The sequence below is a fragment of the Formica exsecta genome, unplaced genomic scaffold, assembly GCF_003651465.1.
Source record: "Formica exsecta isolate Colony F162 unplaced genomic scaffold, ASM365146v1 scaffold191, whole genome shotgun sequence".
In the NCBI taxonomy this organism is placed as follows: domain Eukaryota; kingdom Metazoa; phylum Arthropoda; class Insecta; order Hymenoptera; family Formicidae; genus Formica; species Formica exsecta.
Genome location: NW_021849211.1, coordinates 2,790,914 through 2,806,538, shown reverse-complemented (window position 1 = coordinate 2,806,538; position 15,625 = coordinate 2,790,914). Strand labels below are relative to the sequence as shown.

The following is a 15,625-nucleotide window of genomic DNA, read 5'->3' as shown; positions in this document are numbered from 1 at the left end:
TATTAAGAAGTTCATGGTTTTATTTTGCTGTGTCATGTCCGGCGTTATTGGGCCGTCGATCGGCTGAGGACGATTTCGCGGATGGGACGTGCAGAAAATGGAAATAAAAAGATCATAGGGCCTACACTTTGCTCGGCACGTCGGCTCGCCGTATCACCAAAATGGCGACCCCGCATATAAAAGCATTTGCGACGGTTTGTGATTCGCGTGGCGTCCCGCGACCGATCCGAACCGTCAGTAATGGAAATTCGGCGTTTCCCTTTAACGCGATCGGCCGATCATAATTCGCACGGGCCCGTAATATTCGCGCTATATCCTGCGGCCAGTCGGTACCCGCAGCTTCCGCGTGCACACGGACTGGAAATGAGCTTGGCGGCACGACAAAGCTAAACAGCTGATTGGCCGGCCGCCGGTCACATGGTCGTTCTCGTTCCACGTTTATCGCGGCGCCCCTCTCGGCGTCGACGCGCGCTGCGCATAGACGCGTATTGCGGATTTCGTACCGCGCATTCGCGCGAGATACTACGTATGTATACATGTATACCCCATACAAACATAGGAGAGACTGTGGAGACCTCTGCCGGTCGGTCTACAACCGACCGATTAAACTATAACTCAAATTTCTTTCTTTTGATTGGTCAATTTTCGATCTTCAATCTCAATCTTCAATGCATAATCTGGGTATCGATTCTATAATTCAAGTGAGAGTGGAAATTACAAAAATGAGCGAATTTACTAGGTTTGGACCAATGAAATTATAAGTTTTCTAGTAAATTCGTTCATTTTTGTAATTTTTATGATATGAGCTTTACATCTATAGATCTTATGTATATAAGATCTATGCTTACGCGGATAGTTTTTTTTACTAGATTTTATATTTCTTCAGGTACTATTACCAGAGAAAGAGAGAGAAAGAGAGAGAGAAGGCTTTTCCCTGCTGGAAATTTCAGTACCTTTACCAATTTTGAGAAGATTTTATATACTGGATTAATATTTAAAATTTTTGGCAGGGACAAATCTTTTTTCTCTCTCTTTTTTTCCCGAATCAATTATTTTCCGATAAAAATAAAATTGAGTATTATTTCATTTCGCGATTTTGTAATCTTTGATATTAGAAACCTTAAGTTTTCGAGAATATAATCAGCAAAAAGATAGCGTAAACTGAAATTTAAAAAAGCTACAATCCTAAGAATTTCTGGAATTTTAAATTACACAAATTTAAAGTTTGAGATATCACGAGAATATGATAGGCAAGAGAGGTATACATAAATAATGTATATAAAAACTTCAGGAATTAAAATTTGAAAAACTTCAACTTCATTTTTTTCTTTTCTCATTTACAATATAGTGAAAATTACTAATATCTACAAATTAATTGTTCTTCCACAACTCATCTCTCAATTTTCACAAATGATCGCTGTACAACATATAAGGAGAAAAATATCCATATATATATAAATATATATATATACATATATTCATATGTTACATGAAACCTGTTTGTTTATCGATGTTACTCGCGCACGATATCCTTCGCATTTTAAAATGGAATGTACATATAAGATGAGAAGCTATTTATACTCATGCCAGCGCAAATGTGCATTATAAATCGTCGTTTAATATTCAAATGAGCCGCGAGTTTTAATAAGCAGCGGCGCGCATCGTATCCGCGATGTATGGTATGGTAGTTAGGTAGATGGTAGTATGGTGTATCCCTGTCACCTGTCACTGCGCAAGTATGATGACATATTTCGATTGACGTATACGTGCGTGCATATCTCTCCAGATACGTCAGAGAGGAAGTCAGAGGAAGTAATCGCGGTGTAGTGTGTATATGCTGTACAAATTAGCTTTTTTCTCTCCTTTCTCTAGCTCGTTTATATATTAAACTAGGTAAGTCATATATAAATATTTGCGATATCTTTTTATTAAGGCTATCCCGCGTACATATAAAAAATATTTATGATTTTACACTTGCAATTTTTAAATTTCCGAATGTATTTACAAAATAGTAATTCTCTGTTTTTATAATTTAATATTTGTATATATATTGGTTTTGATATCTTTTTTATAGTCTGGATCATTTTTTTATGATAAAGTTAAATTATAAATATTTCGAGATACAAGAGTGCTATTTTGAAATGATTATCGATATTGTTTAATGCTCAAAGATGTTTTATATGCAGTATATTTATAGAAAATCAATACTTTTAATTTTCATCCAATAGAGCTTGTAAGGAATCTTGCATCTGCAACATAATGTATTTTAATCTTTTTTTATTTTGATTCGCACGTTTGTAATAAAAATAATCAGTTTTCTTTTTTAACAAATTAATTTTTATTACATAAATCTTCTCTGTATAGAAAAATGAGGAGTGGTAGCAGATTACTAAAGGTTCTCCTGCAAGCTTCAGAGAAGGCAGCAAACATTGCCAGGACTTGCCGACAGAAGGAAGCTTTATTTCAGTTATTGGTACAAGAAAAATCCTTGGAAGAAAAGAATCCACGTTTTTTCCAAGACTTCAAAACATTAGCTGATGTCCTCATTCAAGAAACTATTAGACACGACATAGAAATTGAGGTAAAAGAGAAAGAGAGAGTATACGAACAAATTTTTATAATATTAATGAAAAGAATGTCGATTTACTTTTATCATACTTCAAATTCTCTCATTGCACTGTGAATAGTTTCCAGAGCTGGCTAAGTTGGTACAAGGCGAGGAAACTAATGTATTCAGTAATACCTTAGGAGAATCTATTATTGTTGAAGTCTGTTCATGCAGCAAAGAAACAACACAACTGTTGACTAAAGTTATGGGCAACGATGCTGTGGCAGCGGAACTGCTTGCTACCGAAGTCCATAAAGACATTCAGCTTTCTGATGTGCCAATCATGTTAGAGATCCCCACTGATTTTGACATCAATGTTGATGATCTTGGTATTTGGATAGATCCGATCGGTAAGTATACAGGCCTACAACAGAAACAATAATCTCAGATTACGAGATATTCAATTGATATTTAGTACATTTAAATTAATTCAGAGTAAGACTGAAAAAATACAAAAGTTGGACAGTATTATGGTAAAATTAAGTCTCTCTCTCTTGTTACTAAGAATTGTAATTGGCCTGTAAACTGAGACGCAGTGCTTGTAAGAATTTCTGTTTGTTTTGTAGTTTGATAATACATGCCTGTGGAGCAATTCGTGGAACTTTTGTAGATTCAACAGCGGATTACATAAGTGCAACGGAGGTCATGGACGAGCAGACTGGTTTACATTTAAGTGGCTTACGTTGTGTCACTGTATTAATTGGAGCATATAAGAAAAGTACAGGGGTACCAGTTTTGGGTGTTGTTAATCAACCTTTTTACACCAATATTGATTCTCAGTAAGTAGAACGAAATGATAAACTTTTAATAAATTTAAAATATAAATTTTTCTCTTTCTTATTTATATTTACTCTTATTTGTTTAAAAGTATTCTGTGTTCTTATTTATAATGAACAGAAGAGAGAGAATTGTTTATTCTTAATAACAAATATATTAATATATTTGTTTGTGAATAATGTGTTCTTTATTTTATTATATTGTATTAATTGAACAGGTGGACGGGGAAGTGTTATTGGGGTTTTCTGGGAGGTGGCATTAGCAAGTCTTCCATAGGTAACACGGGCAACGCCGATAAAATCATTTTACTCAGCCGTTTTGAAGACGCAGACGTAAAATCAAAGCTGCTAAACAACGGATTCAGATTAATGGAAGCGACTGGAGCGGGATACAAGATATTGAGCGTTGCTCTTGGACAAGCGGCCGCTTATATTTTGTCAAAGGGTTCCACTTTTAAGTGGGATACGTGCGGACCACAAGCACTTCTATCGTCGGTAGGCGGAGGCATCATCGAGTTTAAAGAGTTTATCGTAAATCCAAATTCAGAAAATCTGAGTGTGAATTATTTACCTATCGGCACGAATTTTTCCAACCGTGCAGGCTTGATAGCGTACAGAGATCCTCAAATTTTGGAAAGTTTCAAGTGTATTTTATGTAAATCATCTAATTCAAATTAAAAAAAATATTATGACGAAGATGTATCATGATAACATCTGATATTATATTCCGAAGATTTTTTTCAATAATTACATAATATAATTTATATTTTGATATTATATAAGTAAATTGTATTTCATTCCATATAAATTTTATGTAAAAGAACTAAATGTTGTGTTTTTATGAACTGTTTTTAGTGATTATTTTGTGATATTATCTATAGATTCTGATTCAATTGTACAAGATGTTTATAATACAGATGACGTGTCCAGTAATAAACTAATATAATAATAGCTATTGATTGGATAAATAGATTATCATTATTTGCTTAATTGATGTTAATTGTGATATAATAAATATGGGTCCAAATATAGATCATTCAATATATATACATTTGTACACATTTTTATTTTTATTTGTTATACGATTATATGTGGACAAGTCAAATATAAACCGAACTTTTTCCAAAACATTTTATTCAATCAAAATATTTCCAACGCACGCCCAAGTCATTTTTCTACATAGTTTTCACTAAAATCTAAGCATTTTTGCCACCGGATTGGCAGTCTTTTTATTTTCGTATCATAAAAAGTAGTGGGAAAAAGTTCAGTTTGCACAATTGATTTTGGACACGTCCTACTATTTTTTATGATACCGAAATAAAAAAAACTGCCAATCCGGTGGTAAAAATGTTTAAATTTTAATGAAAACTATGTAGAAAAATGACTTTAGTGCGTTAGAAATATTTTGAAAAAGTTCGGTTTATATTTGACTTGTCCACGTAAAAGCGATTTCCTCTCAAGAAATATAAATCTCATGTCAAAACCTGAAACTTCATATATTTATTGTTCCAAATTATATTTTTATTGTGCGATTCTAATATCTATTAATCCTTCTCCGCCGTGATAATGCGGCGTGGTTTGTGGTTGATTATCATCATTATAATTGTTTTCATTATTGTTAGGAGTTTCTGTTGTTTGCGGGAATAGCGGTGGTAATTGGTTATTATTAGTGCTTGTAGGTTCTTGTTGAATGATAATAATCGGTTGTGTCCATTGATTTCCCTGCCGGTGATGATCCGCTTGATGTCCTGGTGGAACATTCTGCCATTGCCACCATGGTCCTCTACCAGGATGCTGTTGTCGTGTGTTGTCAGTGGTGATAATCATCTACAAAAATACGCTTTTTAAACTAACTTTCACACATTCTCTTTTATATTATATTTACATTTTTACATAGTTTTCTGTCATTTTTATTTTTCCGTCAAGTTTTAATTCTAAAATACTGTAATTTTGAATGTTGTTTTAGAACCCAGTACATTTTCAATCGATATATTATCTCACTTTCCAAATTTTTGTTTTCATTTGAAATTTTTGTAATGCGAGGAATCTTTTCCAAGTGTCAAAAAATATAAATAATAAATGTGTTTATAATATAAATAATAAATATTGTATATAATAAATAATCGTCACATTTAAAAATTTTTGAGAACATAAAACGTTGCAATTGAAGATTTAAAAAATAATGTAATTATTGTGTATAAAAAAATATATTTCGTTAAGAAAATGCACGTATATGTATATTCATATAAAAAAATCAATAATTTAATTGAAAGATGTGAAATTTGTGCTCTTTATATGCAATATTACTATGTCATTTGTTTTCGGATTTCGGCACGTCCATTCGATATCGGAAATAAATATATTATTTTGATTCTGTTGCTGCTGATATGCCCAAGGACCTCGGCCAGGATTATTTCCTCTTCCATTTCCGATACCAGGGCCATTATATGGCCATCCCTGATGAGCCTCGACGCTTATAAATAATGCGATCACGGTCAACAGTACCTTCATTCTCTATTGTTAACTACAAGAAAAAAAATCGATGTAATATGAGTTATGATTTTAATGCTAATTTACATCATATGCTACGCATTTATATTTTTAAATTTTTTGTTAAGGATTTAAATTAATTTTTTTAATCCATTTTTTGATCTTACTTATAATATTATTTTTTTAAATAATACAAATATTGCCGATTCTCGGGATTAGAAATTAGCTATACAACTTTCCCATATTAAAATAATTGCGCGAAATGAGTTGCATTAAATTTATATAAGATACGACTGGCGCAAAATAAAATTACTTGGCATAGCACTATTGTGAACCACGTTCGCATTAAAATCCGTTGTAAATATGAAGTTCCAAATAGAATTGACAAATTATAAACAATTACAAAATTATATACTCGAGAGCTCTATAAATTTTCGACAAATGGCGACTCAATATTTTTAATCACATTTTTTTTAATCCGCGTATTGATTACACAACTTCATGGCGAGCCATTTCATTGCTTACGATAATGTTGAAGAGAATGGAAAGGAACAGATAAGCGAAAAGGCGCAATCAACAAGAAAAACAGCACTTTACGAATGAAAGAACATCTCTACGTCGTTTCCTTATATAGCGAAATTGGCATGCACACAGAAAGTCCCGCATCGAATTGAATTCAATTGACCACAATCGACTATGAAATGACTAATGATTTAAATCGATTAAGCAATGATATATCAGCAAATATGACGATGCATCCGATGGGTTTAATCAAGAAAGAAACGACTCGCGTTTATCGGCCGCGATTAGGACTTTTCTCAGCGAGATTCGTCATCGTAATACCGGTTCGGAATTTTAGCCGAACAGGTAACGCAAAAATTACGGGAATCACCGGCTGCCACTATCATTAAGCATCGAATTATAGGACTCGCGAACCGGCGGCTGTCATGGAATTATTGTAATTTATGTCACGGTTCATTATTATACCGCTGTATATGCACGTTTAATGTATGAAAGGTCAATGAATGTCGCTTGCTGAATATACGCCGCATTTTTTTCTTCCAGAACACCTCCGGATAGCTGGCTCTCTATAATGTATCATCGGCATGCAATCGATCCGTGAGAAAATGGAGATAAATAAATTTTTATTTCAATTGCGAGGTCCATCTGAGATCGCGAGTTATAAATCAATTAATTTGGAGAAATCGATATATCCCATACAGCACAGAACGTTGTAACAACATTGCAGCAACATTGCAACATTGTAGCAACATTGCGGCAATGTTGCAAATGTTGCTGCAATGTTCTGTGCTGTATGGGATATAAAATATAATTTTTGTATTAAATTTAAATTTAAATTTAAATGTAAGCTCAGATTGGATGGAAAATTTTGTAACCGGAAGTTCGTCCTAAGCCGAAAGGCAAGGATTAAGCATAACTAAATGAATAAAATAATATAAAATATAATTTTAATTAATTAATTAAAGTTAAACGCGTGATTCAAATGAAAGAAAATATTTGTTTTCGTTATTCGAAGAAATGCAAATACTTGTTCTATAAAATTCCAATAAAACCGATACATTTAATATATAATTGTTTTAACATTATTTTATAATAAAGAGACAATTTTTACTGAAAAAATCTCCTTCTCTCTCTTTCTTATAATTTATTTTTCTAAAAGATGTATGCAATATTGTTTTGTTCTACTGTTTTAAAATACGTTTGAAATAATTAAAGCGTCATTAAATAAATTTCGACTTTCTCCCGTTTATATATATATATATAAATTAATTAATTAATTAATTAAAATGTCATTTAAATGTCGTTATGGGGAAAAGTATGTAAATCTTTTCAAAGCGTCACGTGTTTTTTTCCCGTAGTTGTGAGCTTTTATAAAGGTCAATGAATGTCGCTTGCTGAATATACGCCGCATTTTTTTCTTCCAGAACACCTCCGGATAGCTGGCTCTCTATAATGTATCATCGGCATGCAATCGATCCGTGAGAAAATGGAGATAAATAAATTTTTATTTCAATTGCGAGGTCCATCTGAGATCGCGAGTTATAAATCAATTAATTTGGAGAAATCGATATATCCCATACAGCACAGAACGTTGTAACAACATTGCAGCAACATTGCAACATTGTAGCAACATTGCGGCAATGTTGCAAATGTTGCTGCAATGTTCTGTGCTGTATGGGATATAAAATATAATTTTTGTATTAAATTTAAATTTAAATTTAAATGTAAGCTCAGATTGGATGGAAAATTTTGTAACCGGAAGTTCGTCCTAAGCCGAAAGGCAAGGATTAAGCATAACTAAATGAATAAAATAATATAAAATATAATTTTAATTAATTAATTAAAGTTAAACGCGTGATTCAAATGAAAGAAAATATTTGTTTTCGTTATTCGAAGAAATGCAAATACTTGTTCTATAAAATTCCAATAAAACCGATACATTTAATATATAATTGTTTTAACATTATTTTATAATAAAGAGACAATTTTTACTGAAAAAATCTCCTTCTCTCTCTTTCTTATAATTTATTTTTCTAAAAGATGTATGCAATATTGTTTTGTTCTACTGTTTTAAAATACGTTTGAAATAATTAAAGCGTCATTAAATAAATTTCGACTTTCTCCCGTTTATATATATATATATAAATTAATTAATTAATTAATTAAAATGTCATTTAAATGTCGTTATGGGGAAAAGTATGTAAATCTTTTCAAAGCGTCACGTGTTTTTTTCCCGTAGTTGTAAGCTTTTATAGCATAGAAATCTCGTGGTACAAATGTCGCGCTTGATTCACAAATCCGTGCCGGCTGATGTCGGCATATTTGAAGAATCGGATAAAGGCCAAGTAACAATTCCAACAGCTAGATGGAACCATCGGAACGAATCGTAACATCAGAGAGAACCGGTCTCACAAACGGCACTCTTTGACGAAGAACCTCTAGTCGCGCTCGTATTCGACTTCGCAAAAAAAAAAAAAAAAAAAAAGAGATATTTTTTATAAACATATAAATTATTTCTAGCGTATTCACAAAAGATTTCTACGACATGGCGAACGCAAAAAGTATCTTCGTTTAAAAATTTCAGCTACGCAAAAACCTTTATAAAAATAAGTTACGTAATATTATTTTTCGAAAAATATGTCAACCTCTCCTAAGATACTTTTATTTATTTATCTGAGTCTATATTTACCTCTTCGATCGCGATAAATAAATTTAAAATGATATTGTAAATCGAGCGGCTCGCTTCATCCTTTCATTCTACATTGATATATTGAAGTACTTGATTATTTAATATTGCGTTGTTATTACAATCACTTGGAGTAATTTTAAAATGTAAAAATATTCCTTTTCCCTCTTTCTATATCTCTCTCTCTCTCTCTTTCTCTTTTATCTCGCCGCATTCTATTTTTCTTCTTCGAGCACTGGGCAGCCGTCCAATCGACCATGGTACCATGTACGTTCAGAGCAAAACGAACACAAGGTCTTCAATGAACGAAAACACTCCCCTCGCGAGGAGTGTGGTCGCTCAAGTACTATGTCTCGATATCGCGGAAAGGAACTATGTCTCTTGCGGAATTTTTCGCCACGCTATCGTACACTCTATCGCCGATCCCGATTACTCTCGAGTTCGAAGAAGCCGCTTTGAATCATTTGCTCGTTAATTCGAGATGTTCTTTCTCTCTCTCTCTCAGGCTTAAACGCCTCTTATTACCGTGCGCAACTATTGCCTTCCTAATGAACACCGTAATTTATAATGCGTGGCGGCTGCTTCTGTCGGGTTTATTAGGCGCAGAAACCGGGGACACTTCAAAGGCCCCCTTATCATTTATGTGTCACACGTTACTCGAATGGCTATCATCGACTCATCGACGATCGCGGTGGGGATTGTGCGTAATTCGATTATTTGCGTGTACGCAAATTAAATGCGTAAAGTTACAACACATCTCCCGAAAGATAATTGACGAAGCAAACGAAGAGTATCAATCGATATTATGTGCTAACATCGACGATTTTATGTACTTGTAATTACTATTAGAAATTTTACAATTATGTGTTATATTATTTGCATTTCTTTCAGAGAATCTATACAAATTTTTCTGATTTTATATTAAGTAATTAGAGAATGAAGAGGAGTGAGAAAAAAACATACAAGGCCCCATTAAATATTTAAACTACTATTCAATGTACAATTATTATTCATGTAATTAGAAATGATTTAATTTTTAATTATAAATTGAATCGTATTAAGAGAAGAAAGTTCTCGTCTCAAGCCACGGACAATCTGTGGTCCCGAGAGTTCGTATGCCTCTCTCTCTCTCTCTCTCTCTTTCTTTCTTTTTCCGCGATGCAACTTTTTCTCGATGTGAAATAATTGACGCGTTTCTCCTCCGCAGCGATCCCACGAAACGCATGCACATATACACGCGGAGAGAAGGCCGTGAACATTAATGCGTATCTGCGATGTGACAGACGGACCGCGTGTCCGTCGTGCCGGACGGGGACAGAAGGAAAGGCGGAGTTCAACGAGCGTGCTCGAAATCGAGAATACGTCCTTCTCTGTGAGACGACGAGGTGGAAGGAATTTTAGTTGTAACGCGGACTACAGAGAGCATTATTTATTAATAGCAAACCCGATGGCGTACGTGTGTATGTGTGTGTGTGTATATATATATATATACCGCCGCTACGAGGGAGTGGCGCGGAACGCCATGCTAGAGCGAACGCAACAGCACGATGAATCGTGGAACGGATCTCGTCGTGTCTCTCTCTCTCTCCCATCCTCTATCTTCGTCGGGGTAACAGCTCGACGATCTCTCCCTCTCTCTCTCTCTCTCTCTCTCTCTCTCCTGCGCTTTAGGTTTCCCGATCTCTTCACCTTTCTTATACCCCCGCACGATTCTTCTGTCGTACCGTTCGCGCTTACACTCTTCCCTCTCTCTCTCTTCTTTCCGCTCTGCATCCTTCTCGCTCCCACGAGCGTGCTCTCGCTCTCGCTCGTTCGAGCCTTTCTCTCCTTTCCTCGCCGGTCAACATACGGATGCCGCCTCTCGCTCGCTCGCTCACGGGACAGCTCGCCGTTGTAGGAGAGTAGACGAGCGCTTTGTCGGCGCCCGCGGCTGAGATCAAACGCGCCGACCGCTTCGCCCCCCCCCCTCTCCTCCTCCCTTCCCGCCGCGCCGTAACACGACCAAGGCTCCTCCGTACGTTCGTTCCTCCGCACCGGACTGGTCTTACTCTTTCTTTCTCTTTCTCTCTCTCTTGCTCTTTCCCGCCGGTATCGTCCGGCGAGCCACGTTGAAAGAGTCCACAGCGTGCTGCTGCTGCTGGTCGGCCCCGGTCGCTGGACCAACGAGAGTCGTTCGCTCTCTCGCTGCGCTCGCTCGCTAGCGGCAAAACCGTATTATAGCCTTCTCTGTATCCTGTCCTGCGCGTCGGGGGCCTCCGTGCATCTCGCGGGCCCTATCCCCTTCTCGCAACCCTTCACGAGAGAGAGAGAGCTCCCCTCGCGATAAATATTTACCTCGCCCTTTTGACGCCGTTATCGTCTAATCGACGCAATTGCGCGCGACGCTTGACAGTTAGCCGACGACGACGATGTCTCGGTAAGCGTGACACGCTTTATTCTCGAGAATTTAATTAGCGGCTCCGATGTCGCGGGCGCGCTTTCATGTCCTCAGCTGCTGTCTTCTCATTTTACGTCTAGGCGAATGAAACTATGGTATAATATCGTCGAGTTCTCGGTCTTCGATATATAAATAAGCGAAAATAATATTTATTCACAGCGACCGAGTCGATTGACACGAGGCGCTCTAGAACAATTGGAATTATAATCAATCTCGATCCTTGTTTGCCACAGATCATCACTAACAAAATCACTTAAGCTCAACAAGCCAGAGGCAGGTAGAAAGAGAGCAAGGGGGGGGGGGGTGAGGGAGGAAGAGAGAGAGTATGTATGCGAGTGTGCTCGCTGCCGGCGTTATTTCGAAGCTAGTCTGTACTCGCGTTTTTTGAGCCGCGCGTTTTATTCCCCTTACCGCCGAAGAGAGAAAGAGAGAGAGCGAGAGCGCGGGGCTCTCCCTCCCCCTTAGCCTCCACCCCTCTCTGCCTCACCACGAAACCGTCATCTCCGCTCCCTCGCAACCCCCCGCTAAGCCGACCACCGTTTCCCTTTTGCCTCTGTCTTCCCCTCGCCCAAGTCGCCGCATCTTCCTTTCCCCTCTGCCCCTTCTCCCTCTTCTCTCTCTCTCTTTCTCTTCGCCGACCTTCTCTCTGCCGCCTCTTAAAAACGAGACTTGCCGCCGACTTTCCGACAAAGGAATAAAGAAAAGAAACAACTAGCCACGCTACGCGGCTGAAGATGGCACGGCACGGCACAGCACGCCATAGCGTGGCATGGCGGGTAGAGAGCCTTTCTGTATATAGGGAGCGCGAGGGGGATGCTTGAGCACCGCCGACCGGCGGTCCAGTGGTGTCGTCGCGCGGGGATCTCGGAATAATGGAAAATCGCGCCGCGTCGTTGACATCGCGATGCGATTATGCTCCGTCGTTATCATTGTACATTTATAATCCGCATTATCCGTCCGTACGATTATTTCGCGACGTATTATACGCCAAAGTTTTATACTTTATCCCTTTATACCGTCGATTTTTTATACATTTTTTTAATTCGCGTTAAAAAGAACGATATCGAATTAATTTTTCTTCGCGAATTGACACGTGTTTCTCTATTTTTCGATAGCGAGTTAAAATGACGCTTATAGCATGTGTTACTTATTTACTTTCTCGGTTTTTATTATTGCATTACGTCTCAAATATCTGATACGGAAAAAAAAAATTTAATTTGGAAAAAAATACCAAATTAAAAATTTTTTCTTTTGGAAAAATATATATATATATATATGAAAATTAATGAGATTATCGAAGCATAGAAATCGTCAATACATCGCGATGTGTAATATTTAATTTCGCGCTACGCGTGGTCAGCGCGAAACTTTGTATACAAAGGACCTCGGCATCGTTTTTGTCCAAGTTAATTGTTTCTCTCCTTTCTTTTTTTTTTCTTTTTTTTTTATTTCGCCGAAGCGTGTGGTGCTAACAGTAGCGGACGGCATGGTAGTGGGATGTTTAAGGGGAAGATGCCGGTATATATCCCGAAGCGGCGATTCCTTCCTCGATGGCGACGCCTATGGTTCCTCTGAAACACCGCTAGGAGATAATAGCGTGCGGGTACAGTCTCCAAAAAGAGTATATTTCCCATTCGATATACGGCCTCTCCGAGTAGTACTGCGCAGCAGTAACTCGGTGCAACCTCTCTCACGTCAGTGAAGCAACGTAAATAAAGAATATATATCTCAACGAAGAGAGAGAGAGAGAGGGGGAATGCAAAATCGGAGCGCTTTATCCCAATTTGCTTGCCTCCCCCTCGTTTCTCCGTCCGACTCGTGCTTCATTGAAGCAACGCACGATGACGTGCGTGTAAACAACATCCGTGTAAACGGATCAAAATCATTCAATGGCAAGGGTATCGATTCCGCGGCAAAAGTAGGCCGAAAATTTAGTTTTTTTTTTTTCTTTTGATAAAGATCGTCCGCGCGATCAAATTCCTGTAGTAATTCTAAGGACAAGATATAATCCTTTTATTTATCGATTCTCGAATATAGCGGTGAAAAATTTAGATTATTAACGCGCGATTATTTATAATTATTTGCTGAGCTTTGATGCCGATGAATTTTCTTTATATACGATTGTCATTATTATGATTTTTCCAGTTTTGGAAAATATTAAACAATATTTGCGATACAATTAAAAATATACATTCAATATATATAACACATTCCTAAGATAATAATTTATCAAGTTAATTATATAAGTTTTAATTATATAACTTTTTGGGATAAAAAGTTTCTCTCTTTTGTTAATTTAAAGAGATTATAAAAATACAGAGTTTGACTAAAAACAAGTCTCTCTCTTTCTCTTTTATTAGGCTTTATCTACGTCTACCTTACGAGTACGATCTCTCGGACAGCAATTTGATCCATCTCTTTATTATTTAACTTAATTAAGTAAAGTTGGAGAACACAACAATGTTTCAAGTCCGTTGTTTTTAAATCTCCGTAATTTGCGAAGGCGAGAGATTGCTTTTGAAAATCGCCGTGAAAATTATTTTCCCACAGAGAGACATTCACAAGGGGTATGTACGTCAGAATCCAAACACGGTAACACGCGCCGTTCGTAATTTCTGATGCTCGGCGTGACGTCGTTTTGCATACTACTCCGGAAACGACGAAGTCAAAGATCGGCCGCCGCTGCCGATTTATTTTGACAATACAAAATGCGACATATCTCGCGGAGCGTGATATAAAAATCATAAAGAACGAAACAATTATTTTTGGGGAAAAAAACTCAATCTCTTTATGACGTATGTATACCGCGAAATTTATGTTAATGTGTCACTGCAAAATTTTGACGTCGCCACAGGCGTCGTCTCTTATTCTCGCATCGAAAATAATCCTCGGCATTTTAAGCTCGTTTTACATGATCCATAATTCACGAAAATACTCAGAGTCAAATTATTTTCCTATTTCAAATAATTACGGCTCGATAGTCTATAAAATTCCTTTGTACATTGCGAAAATTTGAACTATATATATATATTTAAAATATAATTAACGGATTATAACTATATATATGTATATATATATATTTAAAAAATTGAAATCTCTCATTATAATTCACACCGGCTCATTATATAATCGGCTCTTATCTCGGAGAGAGCTTTAATCGCAGACAATATTTTCCTAATCAGAGAATATAATTTTTTCTTTTTGTAAATTGAATTAAATTGAATTGAATTTACTCAGGTTTAATTTACATGAGATATGTCTCACATATACACACATAAATTCCGCATAAGAATACTTGAGTACGTAGTACTTGACCTCATTCCAAAAGAAAAAATTAAACTAAAAATAATATTAACAAACTAAAGTATGATTATTGAATTGTGTGCTCTGTTTTAGTTCTCATTCCTGTTAACTTATCATACAATTATTTTTGCCAGATGTGTATCGGTGATATTTATTAACCATTTTTTAATATTTTTCCCAGATATACAAGATAAATTTAAAAAAAAAATTTAAAATGTGCGTGTCTACAAAATTATATACGGATACAAGAAAGAGTAGCAAACCGTTACAATTCTAGGTCGTGTAAATCGGGCTTCGTACGGTGCGCTTTTCGGAGGAAGACAGAGCGCTCGCGCTCTCCGGCAAACGGGTATGCAAAGGAGAAGGAGAAAATAAGAGAACCGGCGAGAGGATGCTGCGAGAGAAGAAGAGAGTCGCCGCGCCTCCCTACCTTCAGGATACGCCGTATCCTCGGCTCCGGCACCGACACGAACGCGGGGCTCTCTGCCTGCCCATGCCTGCCTGGCCCCGCGCGATCGTATGGTGATGGGCTGCTGCAACGATGGTGCCGTGCCGACAATGATAGTGGTGCCACCACTGTGATGGTGGTGATGGTATGGTGATGGTGGTGGTGGTGGTGGTGGTGGTGGTGGTGGTGGTGGTGGTGGTGGTGGTGGTGGTGGTGGTGGTGGTGGTGGTGGTGGTGGTGGTGGTGGTGGTGGTGGTGGTGGTGGTGGTGGTGGTGGTGGTGGTGGTGGTGGTGGTGGTGGTGGTGGTGGTGGTGGTGGTGTGGTGATGGTGGTGGTGGTGGTGGTGGTGGTGGT

At 37.2% G+C, this 15,625-nt stretch overlaps 2 protein-coding genes across 2 annotated transcripts; one reads left to right on the top strand and one right to left on the bottom strand.

Moving 5' to 3' along the window:
• Positions 1 to 1,601: 1,601 nt before the first annotated feature.
• LOC115233830 (inositol polyphosphate 1-phosphatase) lies at positions 1,602 to 4,430 on the top strand. The gene is made up of 5 exons (XM_029804434.1): positions 1,602 to 1,893; positions 2,365 to 2,581; positions 2,688 to 2,958; positions 3,219 to 3,387; positions 3,603 to 4,430. Exons 2-5 carry the CDS (start codon positions 2,369 to 2,371, stop codon positions 4,060 to 4,062), a joined length of 1,113 nt encoding a protein of 370 aa, XP_029660294.1. The 5' UTR covers positions 1,602 to 1,893; positions 2,365 to 2,368; the 3' UTR covers positions 4,063 to 4,430.
• Positions 4,431 to 4,863: 433 nt separating this feature from the next.
• Positions 4,864 to 6,534, bottom strand: LOC115233831. Its single transcript, XM_029804435.1, has 3 exons — positions 6,400 to 6,534; positions 5,692 to 5,908; positions 4,864 to 5,211 (listed from the first exon to the last, which is right to left on the bottom strand). The coding sequence occupies exons 2-3, from the start codon at positions 5,893 to 5,895 to the stop codon at positions 4,906 to 4,908; spliced, it is 510 nt and encodes a 169-aa protein (XP_029660295.1). The 5' UTR covers positions 5,896 to 5,908; positions 6,400 to 6,534; the 3' UTR covers positions 4,864 to 4,905.
• Between the last annotated feature and the right edge of the window lie 9,091 nt (positions 6,535 to 15,625).

What these genes read in the sequence shown, in the direction of transcription:
- LOC115233830 (XM_029804434.1), top strand. Translation starts at nt 2,369, where the DNA reads ATGAGGAGTGGTAGCAGATTACTAAAGGTTCTCCTGCAAGCTTCAGAG. An exon ending in GACACGACATAGAAATTGAG is followed by an intron (nt 2,582 to 2,687) that starts GTAAAAGAGAAA and finishes CACTGTGAATAG; the next exon opens with TTTCCAGAGCTGGCTAAGTT. An exon ending in TACACCAATATTGATTCTCA is followed by an intron (nt 3,388 to 3,602) that starts GTAAGTAGAACG and finishes TTAATTGAACAG; the next exon opens with GTGGACGGGGAAGTGTTATT.
- LOC115233831 (XM_029804435.1), bottom strand. Translation starts at nt 5,895, where the DNA reads ATGAAGGTACTGTTGACCGTGATCGCATTATTTATAAGCGTCGAGGCT. An exon ending in ATCCGAAAACAAATGACATA is followed by an intron (nt 5,212 to 5,691) that starts GTAATATTGCAT and finishes GTATTTTTGTAG; the next exon opens with ATGATTATCACCACTGACAA.